This window comes from Larus michahellis, chromosome 12 (genome assembly GCF_964199755.1).
Source record: "Larus michahellis chromosome 12, bLarMic1.1, whole genome shotgun sequence".
NCBI classification, from domain to species: Eukaryota; Metazoa; Chordata; class Aves; order Charadriiformes; family Laridae; genus Larus; species Larus michahellis.
In genome coordinates, this window is record NC_133907.1 from 7903989 (window position 1) to 7921057 (window position 17069).

Consider the following 17069-nt stretch of genomic DNA (forward strand, 5'->3'; position numbering starts at 1 on the left):
CTGAGAAGTAAAGAATAACTCTGAACTTTTTCTATCAAACTGCAGGTTGTATGTTTCCTTCTGAACAGTATGTAACTTGAAAGCCTGAATGTCAGAACCAGCAATTTAAAATTAGTTGTGTTAAGGACACACACGCATGTGTATGTGGACATTGTGTATGTAAGAGTGGTATATATTTAACTCCTCTTCCTTGAAGGGTTGCTGGCAGTTCTCTTTGACAGAGTGGATGGGCTCCAGGTTACCTGGGATTAATTCTGCATCTCACTGTGTCTTTAGAAAAACAAGTGATACTGAATGGTTCTTTAATTGAAAAAGATAGCAAGTCTGGGGACAAAAAGGAATAGCAAAAAGTCTGCTGGCTAACCTGCACTCTTGTGTGTGAAATGCTTTGAGTCTGCATTTAAAGAACAGCCACTTGCATAATCTTAAGAAAAGACACAACGTACAGAATGTCCTGGCACACACAACTGACTTTTCCATTTCTGGTAATGTGCAGCCCTTTATTTTGCCTCCAGTAACAAAGGAATGGAATTATTACCTAATGTTAACTTGCTTGTTTTGTTTCTCGGTGTCTTATCCTAAACTACAACAGCTTTCATTGGGAGATGCTGAGTCATGCTTATTGAGACACTGTTTGTTATAAACAGCTATGGCTTGGCTTAGCCATAGTTTAGCCATACTTAGCATTGCCAGTATAGAAGCTTTCCAACGCATACGAACTTCAGAGAACCTTTTTAAGCTATCTATTATGTATCTAACATCTTAGTCAAGCAAAACGTCTCCTTCCTTCTCTTCCCACTGAAGCTTTCTAGTCAGCTTTGATTTGGATATTTTACTGAAGTTGTCTTGATGTTTTTTCAGTTCAACCTGACAAAGAAATCATGTTGATTTGAACGGTGTGTTGTGTGTAAGCTTTCGCCCCTTTCTTGTTAGACATTATGCTGTACTTGCCGCCCTCCAGTGGTAACTACTGCTGCCTGCACTGGAGAGGAAGTTTTTAATCTGTGAATTTGTTCCTTGAATACATGTTTCACAGAACAGCAACCCCTGTCACTTTCCTACTCCCATATTTGTCAAAGCTTAAGTATTAATGCTTGTACTGAAACAAGATTACTCATTAAATCTAAGGATGTTGTTATATGGGCATGACACTCCGTTGATTATCACAGAAATAGTAATAACATTATTACAATTGATAAGAAAATGCATCTTCCTCCCTGCCTCCTTCCCCAAAACGCCTTCCTGTGTTTTGCCGTGGTGCACAGAGCAGGTTTACAGTCTGGATCATTACGCTCACTAATTCAAGCACTCCCTTTAGTAAAAGAATACAGTTTATAACCTATATGAATTTTTGAGATGAGCCATTCTCCATCAAGTTGCTGTAGGTCAGTAAAGATAACTTTTTTTACTTCTTTGAGAACTAGTTTTGCATCTTGTTTGTTCTCTGTGGCTTCTTTGTTACAGTCGCTAACCGCAGTGTTACTTGATGCAGACAGAAACCTTTTTAACTCTTTTGCCCTTTGATTGGTAAGTGTGCAGCAGTACAAAACAAAAGATGCTGGTAGACTGTAGGAGTTGATAACAGTTTATCATTCTGTGTTTTTCCTTAAAAGACAGTTAAGGTAGTTACTTCTAGTTTTAAATGAGACTCCAAGTTTGCATTTGCTCTTCATAATATAGCTATGTTTTCTCCCAAAGATAAAAATGAAGATGGTTTGGAAAGAACAAAAGTTAAAAACCTTGGAGCCTCCAGAGAATGCAGCTATTGTGGAAAGTACTTTCGCTCAAATTATTACCTCAATATTCATCTCAGAACCCATACAGGTAAATGGGCTTCACCTTTGTGGGAGGGAAAGGAAGTCTGCTGAATCCAGTTGGATGGAATGTTTGGTTTTGCTTAAGAAAAACAGAAGTTGCCTTTAAAAGTATTATTATTAAGAACAAAGTTCTCAAATGCTAAAAAAAATACAATTCCAATTGAAATTTCTTAGAAGGAATTATTTGCATAAGTGTAAATCTTTTTGAATAGGGCTAATCACACTCCTACTGTTAAGAATACAATATATTTTAAAACTTTAATTCTTTCTGCTTTTAGCAGCCTAGCACAAAGTTGGTGGGTGTCTTTTGCTGTGTTTTTGTTTTGTTTTGAGGTGGGTTGTTTGTTGTTTGTTTGTTTTTTAAATAGCCCATTTCCCAAGTACTAAGCTGACTGTCTGCCACTTGCTGCTACCTGGGAAAAAGCTGTGTCTTATTTTTCAGTTCAACGTTTTGTTTTCCACAGCCAGGCAAACTCTTTCTACTTCTGTTAATGTATGTCCCTGTTCCTTTTGAAACAGTGCTATTTATAGATGAACTGTAACATTTGTGTTGTTGAATAGCATACTTGTGGTATGATCAAGGGCTACAAATTGTTGGAGTTGACCCACGGCTATGCTTCTTGCTTATCTCTGCCAAACATATTGTCAGCTACCATCTCTGTACATAGCCAACGTGTGGAAAATACCTTCTTGTAGCCAGAAGATGTCACTGTAGTTAGTAAAAGCAGTAAAATGTAGTTTAAATGACGTAGATGAGTTTGAGAGTTATGAGTATGTGGAAGGGGAAAGAAAAATCTATTTTACCGTTTTGCAACCTACATTAGTTAGTCCCTTGTCTTTAATTGTATTCAAGACTTCAAATCAAATTGTATCAAACTTATTTACTGATAAAACTGTGTTTCAGGTGAAAAACCATACAAATGTGAATTCTGTGAGTACGCAGCAGCACAGAAAACTTCACTGAGGTATCATTTAGAGAGGCATCACAAGGACAAGCAAGCTGATAGCACAGCAGACGTGAAAAGTGACAGCAAAGCTTCATTACAGAGTCAGGAGACGGAGCTCTTGCTGGCTGCTGATGGTGCTCAAGAAACCAAAAATTCGAAGAGGCTTTTTGATTGTGCCAAAGATGCTGGGGGCTGCCCACCTACCAAGCAGCAAAAGGAAGTTCTGTCCTTGAACAATGCAATAGGCAGCACAGTCCTTTTGAAAATGAAAAACAATTCTAGGGAACTGAACAAAGGTTCCATTTGTAACAATTCAAATAAAATACATGAGAATGTGTCCGCTCCTTACCTGGAAAAACTAAAGGCTGAGAAGGAAACAAAGGAAGCTCAGCCCAGTGTTCCTCATAAAAGAGAGAGAGGGGCTTCTGTGGCATCAGAGGGAGATGACGTCCAGTATGTTTGTGCTTTAAAGGATGGAAAAAATGTGAATGATGTGCGAGAGTGCACTGAAAACTACAAACACAAGCCTATGGTGGACTCTCAAGAAAAGCCCTTGAACTTATCTGTTGGGACTTCACAAGAATGTTCAGTGATTTCAACTAGAGGCCCACTAGCATCCAGCACCTGTCCATTTTGTACTTACAGAACATTTTACCCTGAAGTCCTAATGATGCACCAGAGGCTGATGCACAAATACAATCCTGACACCGTTAACAAAAATGGCTGTAGAAGCAAGGCTCTAGCTAAAGCCAGACGCACTGGGTGCCCTCCAGCTCTGCTTGGTAAAGATGTGCTTCCTCTGTCTTTTAATTCAAAAAAAAGTAAGGCTTCCCCATCTACACAGCAAAAACTGTTGCAAACAGGAAAAGCTAAACAAAGTCACCCTCCGCAGAACAAAGCCCCTCTCTTTTCAGTGACTGACTCAAGCAGCACAGCCCCGAATAACCTCAAGTTTCATAAACAGCAAAGTAATATTGGAGCTCAGGCAAATAACTATAGACAACCTCAGCAAGAAATGCACTCCAGTTCCAGTATCTCTCCAGTATTGGACAGAGTAAAAAGATCTGAATCTAAAGTAAAAGCTCTAAGTGTCCCAGTGTCTCAATCTGGTGTAGTAAGCAGCAGTATGAACGGGGCTCTCGATTCTCACCTAAATGAATCTGCCTGGTCTTGTCATCGAGGAAGAGACTATCTTTGTAGTAAGTCTGTGAGCAATGTAAATCTAGACTATGGTGAAACGTCTGCTAAACGAATGAAACCTAATCTGTTAGCTATTGAACATACTGACTCTCCAATGGCTAATTACAGAAGATATGAAATGAGCAGATCTCGTGTTGCAAACAGATATGCAAATCTGCTACCTCAGGAATGTTCTCGCACCAAACCTGCATCCTCTGTTTTGCCAACCAAACAAGGGCTTCTGAATTCAGATGATGTTGATCCTCCCAATGTATTGACTGTTCTCAAACCTTACGAGCCGTATAGCTCTGGATCGCTTTACGGTTCTTGTGGATCTAGCAATGGCCAAGTAACCAGCTCTACAGTAGAAGGTACTGTATCTCCTTCCTAGTTAAATGTCTTGCACCATTACAAAGGAAGGTGAATGAAATATAAATAAGTGCATACCCGCCTTGAAACGGAGAAAATTAAGCTGTACTTAGCATTTCACCAAGTCCAGTGATGCTTGGATTTTGAATTAAAAACCCAAGTTCAGCAAACTCCTGGCTTGGGGAATTAGGCACGGAAGGTCTGAATTTTAAAGAGGGATTTAAAGTTCCTCAAGTTCCTTCCTCCCCCCTGCCATGGGTCTCTGATAGCCAACATGTATTGTTTGCTCATCAGAGCACTCCAGATGTTAACTAATACAGGATATGGAATGAGTCTTTCTGCTTAATACACAAGAAGTCTTGGAATATTGGAATATTCCATCTGGAATATTAATAAAACCTATTACCAAAAAATCCCAAATTGTCGTGGACAATTTTTCCCTTCAGTTGCAGAAAAGGATGTATTAAAAATCATAAAACTATTATTTAAATATTATAACTGTGTTCTTCAATGGGTTTTTATAATGTTTAGTTTTTAGTAGGAACAGAATACTTTGTTAAATCAAGGCAATGTATTCCTGCTATTCTAATTATGGTGTCTCAAAGCAGTAATGCTTTGCGGAAAATTCTGGGCCTAGCAGAGATAAATGTTTTGTGATGTAGTTGGAGAACTTTTGTACTTTTATGAAATACATGCTTTCTGTGTTTTGTTCTTAGTCAGCATTTTCAAAACTTAGCAGGAGGCCAAGATTAAAAGGTACGAGGTGATATTTAAGCAGTTGTCGGACTATTTGTAGACGATGGTATTTATGACTGAGCTGAGGTCAGTATGGACTTAGCTATAAATACAGGGCTCTGAATTTTGAAATGAAGACCCTATTATAAAAATGAAATGTACGTGTGTTATGTAGTCTTAAAGTCTCTGCTAAATTCTTAGACTCTGAATATTCCCATTCTCTGGAAGCAGCAAGATTATTCTTCTGAAGTAGTCAGGGTTCATAACAAGCCGGGGTGTGTTACCTTAGGTCAGAGTGAACTGCAAAATACTAAATCTGCATTTAGTTATGTGGCAAAAAATGTATTCACTGTGTTCTTGTTTTTGTTTGCTTGTTTTAAAGTTGTGGGCATCATAAATATTCAGGCTTGCTAGTGGGTTATGGAAGGATGAAGGAAAGCGTTACAGTTCTGTTTCCAGTCTGGGTAGAGAGTGGATAAAGGAAAAGCCAGCATCACAGTTGACTCACTGAAGTGGTTGTGAAATGGAGTTAATTCTTAGTTTCATGAGGAGTGTTGTCTGTGTACCATGAATTGCTATGAGGAATGTAAAATGGGCACTAGGTTATGCATAGAATGCAGAGGGACAGGCAGAAGGACAAATATTATTGCTGTCTTTTGATTCTACTACTGATCCTAGTGATCTGAGAGAAAGAAATACATACAAGGTTTCTTCTGAGCAGAGAAGTCATTCATGCAGTTGTGAAATTTACAGTGTTCTGCAAGGCTTTTTTTTTAATTTTTTCTTTTAATTAATGGTTGATAGCAGCTAAGAGCTTCATGTGTGATCTCAACATTTGGTGGAGGATCTGACTGAAATTAAGGACTGTTAATTTGCATTGACCAAGGACTTGTGCTTCATGACACTACTATCTGTTGAGCAGACAGAACATTCATGATTTTGAGGGAATGCTCTAGATGTTGTATAAAAATCTATATATTTTAATTAGAACAGGAAGGGGAAAGTTAAAGTCTTGCAGCTTCAACCAGCTAGACAAGAGAAGTCTGTACCCCCATGACTAGACCGTGGGCAGTGTCTTGCTCCTTTACAGCATTACTGTACATTGGGGGTAGGGAAATTCTTTTCTTTTGCCGGTAGTCTTGGTGAGGTTAGCCTATTGAAATAGCAGTTGATGCAATACTATTTTTAAACGACGACTTCATTGGAATCCACCTTGTTCTTCTTTTGAAGAACACCTGTCTGCCAGAAAAATCTGTGGTAGGCTTTTTCTTCCTCTTTGCTACAAGCCTGGAGACAGTAGCCTGTAGTCAAGAACTTCATACTGTTTCTTGTTATTTAGAGCTCTCAAAAGTATGGCTGCAACTAATTTGATGGTATTGTTGTCATGGAAATAAAGATTTCATTGTTTGTTACACAGTGCTGTCTCAGGGCAAGAAAAGTAACTTTTTTATGACTGTTACCTACATTGGAAAGACTTGTGAAACAAGACCCCCTCTGTGGGTTTTCATAGCAACTTCAATAAAAGCCCTGTGCAATAAAATGTAGGCTTTTAAGGCTAATTTCCTAGTTTTCTGCTCGGAAGTACCCAACCAAAACCTTGGTAGCTGTTTGAGAAGGTGGAGGGTAGCGGGCAGGCAAACTTCTCAGTATTAGGGATTTAATGTGGGTGGAGACAGTGAAGGTGAAAGTTTCTGCAAATTCTTTTGTTTAAAAAGCTGAAGTACAACTGCTTGTCTAAGAGTTGCAACTCCTCAGAGATGTATTTTGTAAGATATCATATGGAAAGTAGTGCAGGTATAGACCTGCAGGTTTCTGTAGTCTTTTTATCGAACTCTGGTGATAGTATAAAACATGATGTCAAAACCTTTTTTAAGGGTCCGTGTGCCTTGTGGCAACATTATTTAGGTCCTATGAACATGTTATGTCGCATGTTAAATGCTGGATCAAGTTGTCATGAGAATATGTTCCACTTGGCAAACTTGATTAAAGCATGATGCCTTCCGTTATTGCTTGTAAGCTCTGCCATTCTGTGTTGCCCTGAAGAGACAGAAACATTCTGAAACCACTCAGTTTGTGTTATTTTCAAATTAGTTGCCTTTGCAATGGCAACGTGCTATCAAGGATAACCTGTTGGCTGATTGATCTGGCAGAGGCTGCAAATTAAAGACAATCGCTCATGACACACTCCAATGGCTTCGTAGATTCTGTTGAAATATTAATTTAGCTTTGCCATTTTAATTTAATTAAAGCTTGCTAGGTTTTTTTAATGCTGCATTTAAAGCTTTCATGGAATATGGATGGCAGTTGGGCTTTTTGTATCCTGTGGGAGTAATGATTCTTGACTTTTTTCCTTGATTTTATGACGTGTTTTTGACTGCTTGCTTAAGCTAATAAGACTTAATATGGAACAGGCATTGATTTCACATATATAAATCAGAATTAATGGTCTCAGATAAACATGAAATTACCTGTACGCTAGACTGAAAATTGCTTAAAAAAGGTCTTCAAGTAAATGTGTATTAACACTCTTTTAAGTGTCACAATTGCCATATAATCTATGACGGCAATAATGTAGTATACCTGCTTTTCCTCTCCAATACTCATATTCAAAAATTCAATTTTCAAACAAATATGGAAAGTGTAGGCATCATGCTGTAGAAGGTACTGCGGCACAAGTGAAGCCTGCTGTGTGATGAGTTAAGCAAAGATACTTCTTTCTTGCAAATAAAATGAGCAAAGTCTGGAGAGACGGACATCACACGTATACAGCTTAGAACAAAGCTGTTAAAGTAATATTTGTCATTCCTCTGGTATTTGGTCTGGGTACTGAATTTATATGAAATCTTTTAACAGGCCTAGGGATATCTTGTCTTGGCCTCTGCTCACGAGATGGTTTGTGGTAGTATCTGTGGCATTCTGGGGTTCTGGATGCTGACGTAGACTTGCTCACAATTGACAGTCTGAACACTCCGATTAGCAGGAAATAAGTCTAACTCTTCTAAACTTATTTTTGTCAGGAAAGAGATCAGTGTCATACCAACACTTATCTAGCAGTGTGCTACAAAAGCGAAGTTACGAAAGTTTCATTGGTAACGCACACTTTCGACCAAGTGACAAGAAGAATTGATCGTTTACTTCAAGAAATGGTAAACAAACCTTTTGAACTAATTGTTACTTAAATGTTGCATCATGTACTCATAACATCAAAGGTTGCTGCATCCTATGATGGGAGGTTATGAAAGTCTGAACCAGAATAGCTGAAAATGCAAACTCCCCATCTCTTACGAAGTGAACCAGGTAGTGGTGTAGCAGCATTAGTTATTTTGAATAGCGGTAATGGCTTGCATAAAAAGTACATAGGTACTCCTTTTCTAAAAGAAATGGAAGGGCTAACAAGAGATAAATATATTAATTAGTTAAAATACCAGTGGGAAGTGTTCAACAAAAGGGCTTCCCCTTCAGTCAGTACATGGGGGTGGGGATATGTTGTGCAGAGAAGTAGAGATGAGATGAGGTGCCTAGTATCACAGCTCATGGATCCTATGAGAGGTTATGTTGGTTAGTCCTTCCTGAAAATGTAGACATTACTCATCTTGCAACTTCTGAACATTGTGAGGATTGCCTCAAACAACAAGACTCTTGGTGGATTATTTCATAGGGAAGTAAGGATTTCCTGCTAGTTCCTTGACAGTTTATCTTTGTGTACTGGCGAGGTTGTTCCATATAGTTTTTCCTTTGTTTGACTGAGGGGTGGGTGCCTCTTAGGGAAACAGGTCAAGTGAAAAGAATTAGCCTGGTGTTCAGTTCTGTAGCTGTATCTCAGAACTTAACCCCACTGTGTTAGCAATATCCTTAGCTGCTAAGGAGATAAGTACTCTGTAAGACTATAAATAAATCTATCTGTATGCTTTTTTCAAACCCAGAGCTACAGATAATTTTCCTCATTCAAATTTAAGGAGATATGCCCTGAATGCTATAGCACCTGTACCAGCATGTACTATTTTATGGAAAGACTTTACATATCTGGGGACAAGAGCTATCTGATGTCTAGTTGACAGCTTTTAAAATACTTCACTTTATTTCTAGATATTCTTCTAATCTTACTGCTTTTATTGTCCCCCTAATAAGCATATTTTTGTCTAGTTCTTCTTTTTTAAGCTAATTCAATTTCCTGCCTGTATTTCTGCTTGGGGCTTGAGTATCTTCAAAACTAGACTTGATTGCCAGCTTTTATTTGGCAAATAGAAGACACAGACCTTATACAGCAATAGCAATTTCTAAATACACATGCAAGGGTGCAGAACAAATTCCCTTTGTGTTTTAAAGATACTCCTCAAACAAACAAACAAAAAGTGTTGTACTATTTTAGAGTTACATATCACAAAGCTATTTTCTTTTTTCCCCCTAGGTCTAAGGACACAAGTGCATGTTTTATGGAGTTATGCCTGCAGTTCATCCCTTGAGGAAAAATGAATGGTGAAAGCTACTGAACTAAGCTGTGATTGTACTGTATATAAAAACACTACAGTTTTATAATATTGGTTCTGTTAACATTTTGTACCAAATAGCCATAAAAAGTAGTCTAAACAATTGAGTTATGAAGGTGTGTGGAGAATGTATATCTTGACATTGACTTTTGAGTATTTTTCATTAGAATTAATTGACCAAATATTAGGTAGGAATTATATTTTTACATACTTGAGCGCTGCTGAAGAGTTTCTCTTTGAAAGAATATATATTCATTGCACCTCAGGTAAACTGTAGATACTGAAGTTGAAATCCTGTTGGCTTAATGCTCCTTTTTCATAAAGTTGAAAGTTTCTCATCTGTTTTTTTTTCTGTTGAACTATGTTAGTTTTTTAAAACAGCTTCCAAATAAACTGTCTGAAAGTGTCCAGTTTATAAATGTTGTGAACATCGAAGCAATGGTGCTGACGTTATGCTGATCCGCCTTGTGTGTGTTAGGACCATAATGTGTTGGAGCGATCTATTTCCCTGGGGTTGTTTCCAGCATATTTTTAAACGCAAAGGATGAAGCAATACTTGACATTTGGATTTCGGTGTGGCGTTCTGAAATACGGTTGGATTCTTCTCTTGGCATTGGTTGCTGTTCTTCAGAGAAGTCTCTTAAACATCTCTACCACCATACAAACTTTCACAGCAGAAAATACCTAGGACTTGCATGAGAGACGATACTAATCTGAATGTTTAGTTTTGTACTAAACTCAGTACAGTTACATTTAGAGGAAAACTACTTTGCACCTTTGTCCAAACTGTAAAGTCACAAACAAACAGACTTGCAATGTGAGTATGGGATCTACAGACTTCAAAAGGGATGTGGCTATGGTGTAGCCTGCTTGACTGTGCTTGGAAGCTTCTTGATGTCGAGTTTTAGCATCTACTGGGTGTTTGAAATAAGTGAGAAATAACCTGTAAATGGGAGAGTATCTCCTTTTATTTTTTTGTGAAGACAACAAGAGTTTTTTCTAATGCACATGCAGTTTAATTTTTGTAAAGGGAAGATGGCCAGTTACCAGCCAGTAAAGCAGAATTGTTGCGTATTTGGACTTGCATTCCTAGTTGCTTCTCATAAAGCCTGTAGTTAAGAGTTAATTTCTTCTGTACCTGGCTTTGACTTCCATATATTTTTAGTAAAACAAAAAATTAAAAATTTTGCACTGTTCATTTTGCTCTCTTCCCTCGTACAGCAAATGTAAAATAGCAAAACCTAGAAACTCTTGTTTTTTCATTATGCAACTTGAGATGTTCCAGTTGTATGTCTTAGTTCCTGTATATGGGACCTATTTTTAATGTCTCTGTAAACTGGCGATGTATTGAAGTGCTGTGTATCAGGAAATTGTACACTATTTACCTTTTTTCCTGTTCATAAGCTGAGCCATATGTACATAATCTAGATTTTTGTTTTCCTAGTTTTGCACTTTTATAGCCTATTTTTTGAAGATGAATTCACTTGGAAAATGGTTAATCTATTTTTTTGCGTGATCTTTCAATGAGTCTTATAGAGTGCATGCTGTAACTATCATCTGTGTTCCTTATGGGGCTCTGTGATTAAAATGTACAGGGCTGGTTTTTAAGATATTTCAGCAAACAGACCTAAGATTTGTTTGTTTTTAATCTCCCTTCGTGCTGGTACAGTTTCCCTCAAGGCTTTTTTTCGTATGTATCTTGGGGTTGGAATTGAAAGATGGACATGAAGACTCTATTTCATGGCAGCACAGCCCTGTACTTCAGAATACACTTTGCCCATCAGTATTAACTATTGGGATACTACTGGTTTTATATGTTTCTTTGGAAATAACAGTGCATATATAGAGGTACAAATTGTTGATTTTTTTTTTTGTTTGTTTATGTATTTATTTCATTCCATTTTGGTTTATTTTAATTGTTGAAACCGGAAGTCGTCAAGCAGTAGGCACACATTACTCATTTAATTTATGATATATTTCACTTTAGTTGAGTATATTATTACATGTGGATGTAAATATAGACTTGGTGTTTTGCAAAACTGGTTTCTGCGTCTTGCTTTTAAAGCTTAAAATCAGTTGCCTGGAATTTTGTGTTCACTCGACCTTTTGTCGCACTCGCAGGGCTGGGGGAGGGGAGAAGGAGAATCTACCAATAACCAAACTCAGATTCATGCCCCGTGCAGTTCCTTGTGTGAAAATACTGAGTCACTTCCCAGAAAATCTGTCTGTGAGGTTTAGGAGGAAAACTTAAAATCATGAAGAAACCTTTTGTTTCTTCTCTTGCAGTTATTTTCCTTCAAGAAAGGAAATTGAGTTATTGTGTGCATTCTTTGTGGTAATAAGATAATGAGGGGATCATGGGATTTTTTTTTTTTTTGGCGAGGCTTCAGAATTTGTATGGGCTTAAACTGGTTTTTGAAACCAGATGCGTTTTGAAAAATTTTTAGGTCTGATGCGTTCTTGGAACAGAGGTGTCAGACCTCACCAACGCCTTTGGAAGGCGGCTAGAAAAGACTTGTCAAAGGCAACTCATCTCTGAGAGAAAGGGAGCTCATCAGCCAAGATCCCCAAGGCAAATCCAACTGCATTTAAGGGTGCTTAAATGTGACCAGAGCCTCCTTGACATCACAGGTTAAGCGTTTGATTCCTGTGCTAGCCTGGCACTTGTTGCCAGATGAGGTTTAGGGAAGTAGGTTAGACTTGACTTTAGTAAGAGCAGTGCTGTTGGGGAGGGTAAAAGCTTCGAAGTGGGAGCTTGAGAACAAAAGGAGGTGTGGGGGTCTGGCACTTGCTCTGCAAATAGCAAGTTCTTACAGTGCCTTTGATGCACAGAGGTCTCGGAGCCTTGCTGCTGAAGGCTTTCAGCTGGGCCTGTGCGGTGCTGAATGACACCGCCGTTAGGCAGGGTACAAGAAATAAGCATGAGCTTTGCAAGCCATCTTTACTAGGACCCGTGGCTTTTCTTTAGTGCCTTGTAGGAGTGCTAAGGGTCGTCTTTTTGCCTTTAGTAGTTTTGGATAAGCTAGACTGACTAAGAGACAACAGGTGAGTGTTCCAGTGACTTTAAGTATCAGATGTCTACATTGCCATACCAATTTGTGAGCTATGCAAGCTGTTGAATGAAAAGTCAAATTAAAGAGGAAATCTCAGTAACTGACTGAGAGGGAGGCGGTAAAGATACGGAACCAGTACAAGGATGTTCAACCAAAGGTTGAAAAATCTTTTTGGCTTAAAGTCTCTTGCATCTTCAAACAGTGTGGGATTTTGGATGTGGGTTTTTTTGCAGTGCTGCCGTGTCTATTTTCTCATATAATTGGTTTCTCAGCTGTGAGCTACGTTAATACTGCTAAAACTTCCCCGCCTCCCTATTCCTTTGAGGTAACTGTTATTCCCAGCCTCAGCTGGGTTAATCAAAAGGTTGATGCTCTCTTTGCAGGGAAGGCCAAGACCAAAACTAAATGGAGCCATGAGTAAAGCTGGGTGGCTTTCCACTGTTGGTGTTGATAAAGCCGCTGTAGCTGCGGGGTTGGTGGGACGTGCTCCTGGCTCCGTGGCCTGCTGTCGTTGCCCCCTTGTGCCGATGAAGCCCTGCGGTAACCGGTTTGCAGAATAACCTGCCGAGTGCCAGGCTCTGTCTGTGGCCTCCAAGCAGAGGATCGGAGGACTTCAAGCAGTGTCTGACACGCTGGAAGGCATAGCTACACCACAGCCTTTCTCTAACCGTTCAGCTCAGAATTATAAACGCTTGTTTGAGGGATCTTCCTCCTACGCTTTTAATGAAGTACCAGTTAAGATACATAGTCAGACTGCTGTATGTCTTAAAATTACGAAGAAGCAACACTCATTTTCTCGTATGAGAAAGATCTAATATTAAATCACAAAACAGTTTCTTCTTCCCTTTTGTGAAAGAGGAAAATATGCAAGTGCGTTACTGAGCAGATTTCTCTGTTCATTTGCACACACTTAAGAAAAGTGCATTTAATTAGGATTAGCGAGTCTCTGAATTGCAGATGGTTCTCAGGGGAAAAAATAGTTATGAGTGCATTCATGACATTAAAATCAGTACATTTAATTCAATTTCATCTTAATATTAATTCATAATATCTAAAGTAGTAGTTCCTACAGAAGATATTCATATGATTTGGGATTACTGGGGAAAATGAGATTGAGCATTTCCAAACATGCTACAGTGTGATTGCCATGCGTAATTATGCAGATTAACTACATGCTAATTACAAGAGTGCTCATTTTGACATGGATTGTTATCGGTAGCAAGGGTCAGTTATACGATATGCAGTTTGATTTAGTTTGGAGTTCATTATTGCTGGATACCGAGTCCGGTATTAGGCCGTATGTGAAATCTTGTGCAAGTCGGTAGCTATTAACAGCCGTTGGTGTATGAGCCCAGAGAGAGCAGGCTGCTGGGTCGAGTGTGGTGTTACAAAAGAAGGAATTCTGTCTTGTTTAACACTTTTCAGACTGCCATGTTGGCCTCAGTTCTGACCACAGATCTGTAAGTATGCCATCTCCTTCTTTATGGAGCTAAACGGAAAGGTGTGGTGTCCTCCCGGATCACCCGTTCTTAATTTTATTATTGGCTCTAGTTGAACTGAGCCTGATCTGCTTAGAGCAGATACAGCAGCTTTATATTCCTGCTGTATATATTTGTATGACAGCGAAGTAACATACTCAGCTCTGGACCAAGCTGGATCTTTATACAGGATAAAGGTGCTTGGAACTGGGGAACTTTGGGTGTTGGTAATACCGCTCCCTCTTCAGCAGTTTCCTCCCTTTGTTTCTAATGAGGTTATCCCTGGCTCCCTACGTGCAAAATGTCATCACTGGTGGCTGCCAGGCTGAGCCGGGCTCTGCAGCCTCCACGAGTCCATCGCTTCCCTCCTTTAACACTTCACAAGGCCCTTCAGGTTCTGCCAGCCAAGGGAAGGTGGTTGCCTCCGGGCTCCGGCATCATCCTTCCGCTTGCTCTTATGAATGGTGGGAGCTCTGGGGTGGCTCAGCAGCCTTGTGATGGAGGGATGTTGTGGAAAAGACAATCGCAGCCTCGTGTTTCCTCCTCCCAGCGAGAGCTCGGAGCGCGCTTGGGCATTAGATGGCAGTGTTCGCAAGGAAGAGCCACCAGGACGGAGCTGAAGGGAGAGAGGAGCCGTCAGGAGCCGGAGCAGCTCGCGATGCTGAAGGTGCTATATGTCTTAAGGCCAAGTTTACTTTAGATTCCTAAATTAATTAGCAATTGCATAACATAAAGTAGATGATAAAAATAAAACAAACACAGAGCTGCCCCAGAATAGACCATACATGCAGAGAGATGTTGACCTATTTAAATACTCCATGTAGCAGAAATCACAGTGTAACCACAAAACTTCACCGACAAGCGAGATGAACCAGAGGAAATCTGTAGATACAGAAATGTTATCTCCGATTTTCTCTTCTCACCCTATCAATATTTACCGAAATGTGTTGCTACAGAGCAGATTTGGTGTGCAGTTTAGCTGCTGGCTACCATTATTTTTGACTGCTCAAGATTTTATGATTAATTAAATGATGCATTTTATAATGTGGTACGTGTCACTATGAGACAGACATTTCTCTGCGTGAAGCTTAGGTACAAAACTATTTGCATGAGCAAATCTGGTCTAATAAATAGTTATGGAACCCTTTGGCATTTAAAACCCATTTTACACATATAAAATGTTTTCATTAATCCCCTCTGAAAGTCATGACCTAATTACTGATTTTTTTTGTCTTGTTGAATAATTACTTGTAAAGAACCTTTCTGCAATTTCATCCCTCCATCTTTGCTGCAGTTTATTGGAAAAATTGGTAAATAGTGAACTGGAGGAGCCTGAGTTACCTGTGTGAGCCGAGGAAACAACAGGCTTCTTGGTTTTCTGATAATTCTGGAAAATCAGGAAATAGTTTTCACTTAAAGCAAAAAATGCTCCCTCTCATCAAATAATAAAAAAAAAAAGTTCACATTTTGTCATGAAGTGTTATTTCAGTTTAGGGTACTTCTGAATTTTTAATATATATATGTATGTTCTCAAAAAGCTAATTAAGCATTGCTAAAGAAAGTAATTCTGAGCAAACCGAGTGAAATTTTAATGTCAAAGTTGAGCATAAATAGTTTGGGGAAAGAGACGCTCAGAACAACTGAGTGAAATTATAATTAATTCCAAAATACATTCCCCCCCCCCACTCCGTGTTCTGCCAACTGCCTCTCCCCAACCCCCCCCGGACCGTCCTGGCTCCTCAGCCCGCGGGCCGAGGTGTTAACGCCATCTGCCCACGGGGTTCCGTTCTCAGTTAGCCGAGGAGAAGCAGCTCTGCGCTTCGGTTCGCTTTATTGTCCAGGTAAGATTTTTTTTTTTTTTTTCCCAAGGCTCAACTTTTTGGTAAACTTTAGCGCAAATAACACCTTAATGGAACACACCTTCCCAGTTCACGTCCCAATGCCAGCGCCCTGCGCTCGCTCCGTGCGTTCCACAAAGTCAGGATTCGTAATTTCTGCTGCTTTTTGGTTTACCTTCAGCGTTGTGTTTGGGTTTGTGTTGCTTGTCTCCTTCTGCTTGAGGTTAAACGATAATTGAGCTCAACATTTCTAGTCAAATTGGGTCTTGTAAAAGTCTCTTTTAGCAGAACCTAAATCTGGGCCTTTGACGTTTTGACAGAATCTGTTTTCGGATTGAAAAATTTCTTTCCCGATAAGAATTTTGGTTGTTTTCCTGTTTGACTCCAAAAGCCTGAGCCGATCATCTTTAAAGCATTAGCACAATTGCTTACAGATGGACTTTTTATTTAAAAAAAAAAAAAAAAAGTGATTTCCCCCTTCTCTAACCTAGCATTATTGCTGTTTTCCTAAAGGCAGGGGCTTCTCATTTTGTCAATTTAAGCTGAGTGCACGCCGGGATGGGTCTGGCCAGAACTATTGATATTTCATTAGTTACTTCAGAAAAACAAGCAAACAAAATTTGAATTGCACCACGCCACTGACCTGCACGCTCCAGAAGCCAGATTCAGTGAATTTAGTCGTGAAGGCTTTAAAAATGAAGATCAGTGATAGTCTACCAGCAAAAAGGACTTTTTGGTGGAGAGCCAACTGAGGAGCTGTAGCTATACTTGCCTCATTATAAAGTTGAGTGCTAATGTAAAATTAGCATCATTTTTTTAAATAGGAAACTTCATATTTAGGGTATATTTCTCTGGGCAATATTTCTTTTATATAATGTAATGTTTCCTTTGCAGTAGCGCCTGAAATGTCCAACGTCAGCCTCGCAGCCCTGTTCTGCCTGCTCACTGTTGGAACAACCATCAGGACGGAGTTTCTCCAGCGTTTCCGAGGTGCCGTTCATCGCCACAACTCTACAAAGTCCCGAAATATGTTACATCCGGAAAAGCACCATTTCGACAGCAAAAGTATGTCTTTTTTGTGTTAAAAATGTCGTAAATACCTTTCAAGCGACAGTACCATTGCAGTAAATATTTCCAGTGCGTAGGCGGTCTGTCTTTCCCAAATG

General features: G+C 39.3%; 1 protein-coding gene across 2 annotated transcripts in view; it reads left to right on the plus strand.

The window, feature by feature from the left end:
- The window catches only part of ZNF217 (zinc finger protein 217), a 28649-nt gene extending 17076 nt beyond the window's left edge, over positions 1-11573 (plus strand). For both annotated transcript variants that reach the window (XM_074604993.1, XM_074604994.1), the window contains exons 3-6: positions 1699-1824; positions 2722-4314; positions 8065-8193; positions 9456-11573. In XM_074604993.1, the coding sequence (XP_074461094.1) occupies positions 1699-1824; positions 2722-4314; positions 8065-8174 (1829 nt within the window). In that variant the 3' untranslated portion in view covers positions 8175-8193; positions 9456-11573. The remainder of the gene's footprint in view (positions 1-1698; positions 1825-2721; positions 4315-8064; positions 8194-9455) is intronic.
- Positions 11574-17069: the final 5496 nt, after the last annotated feature.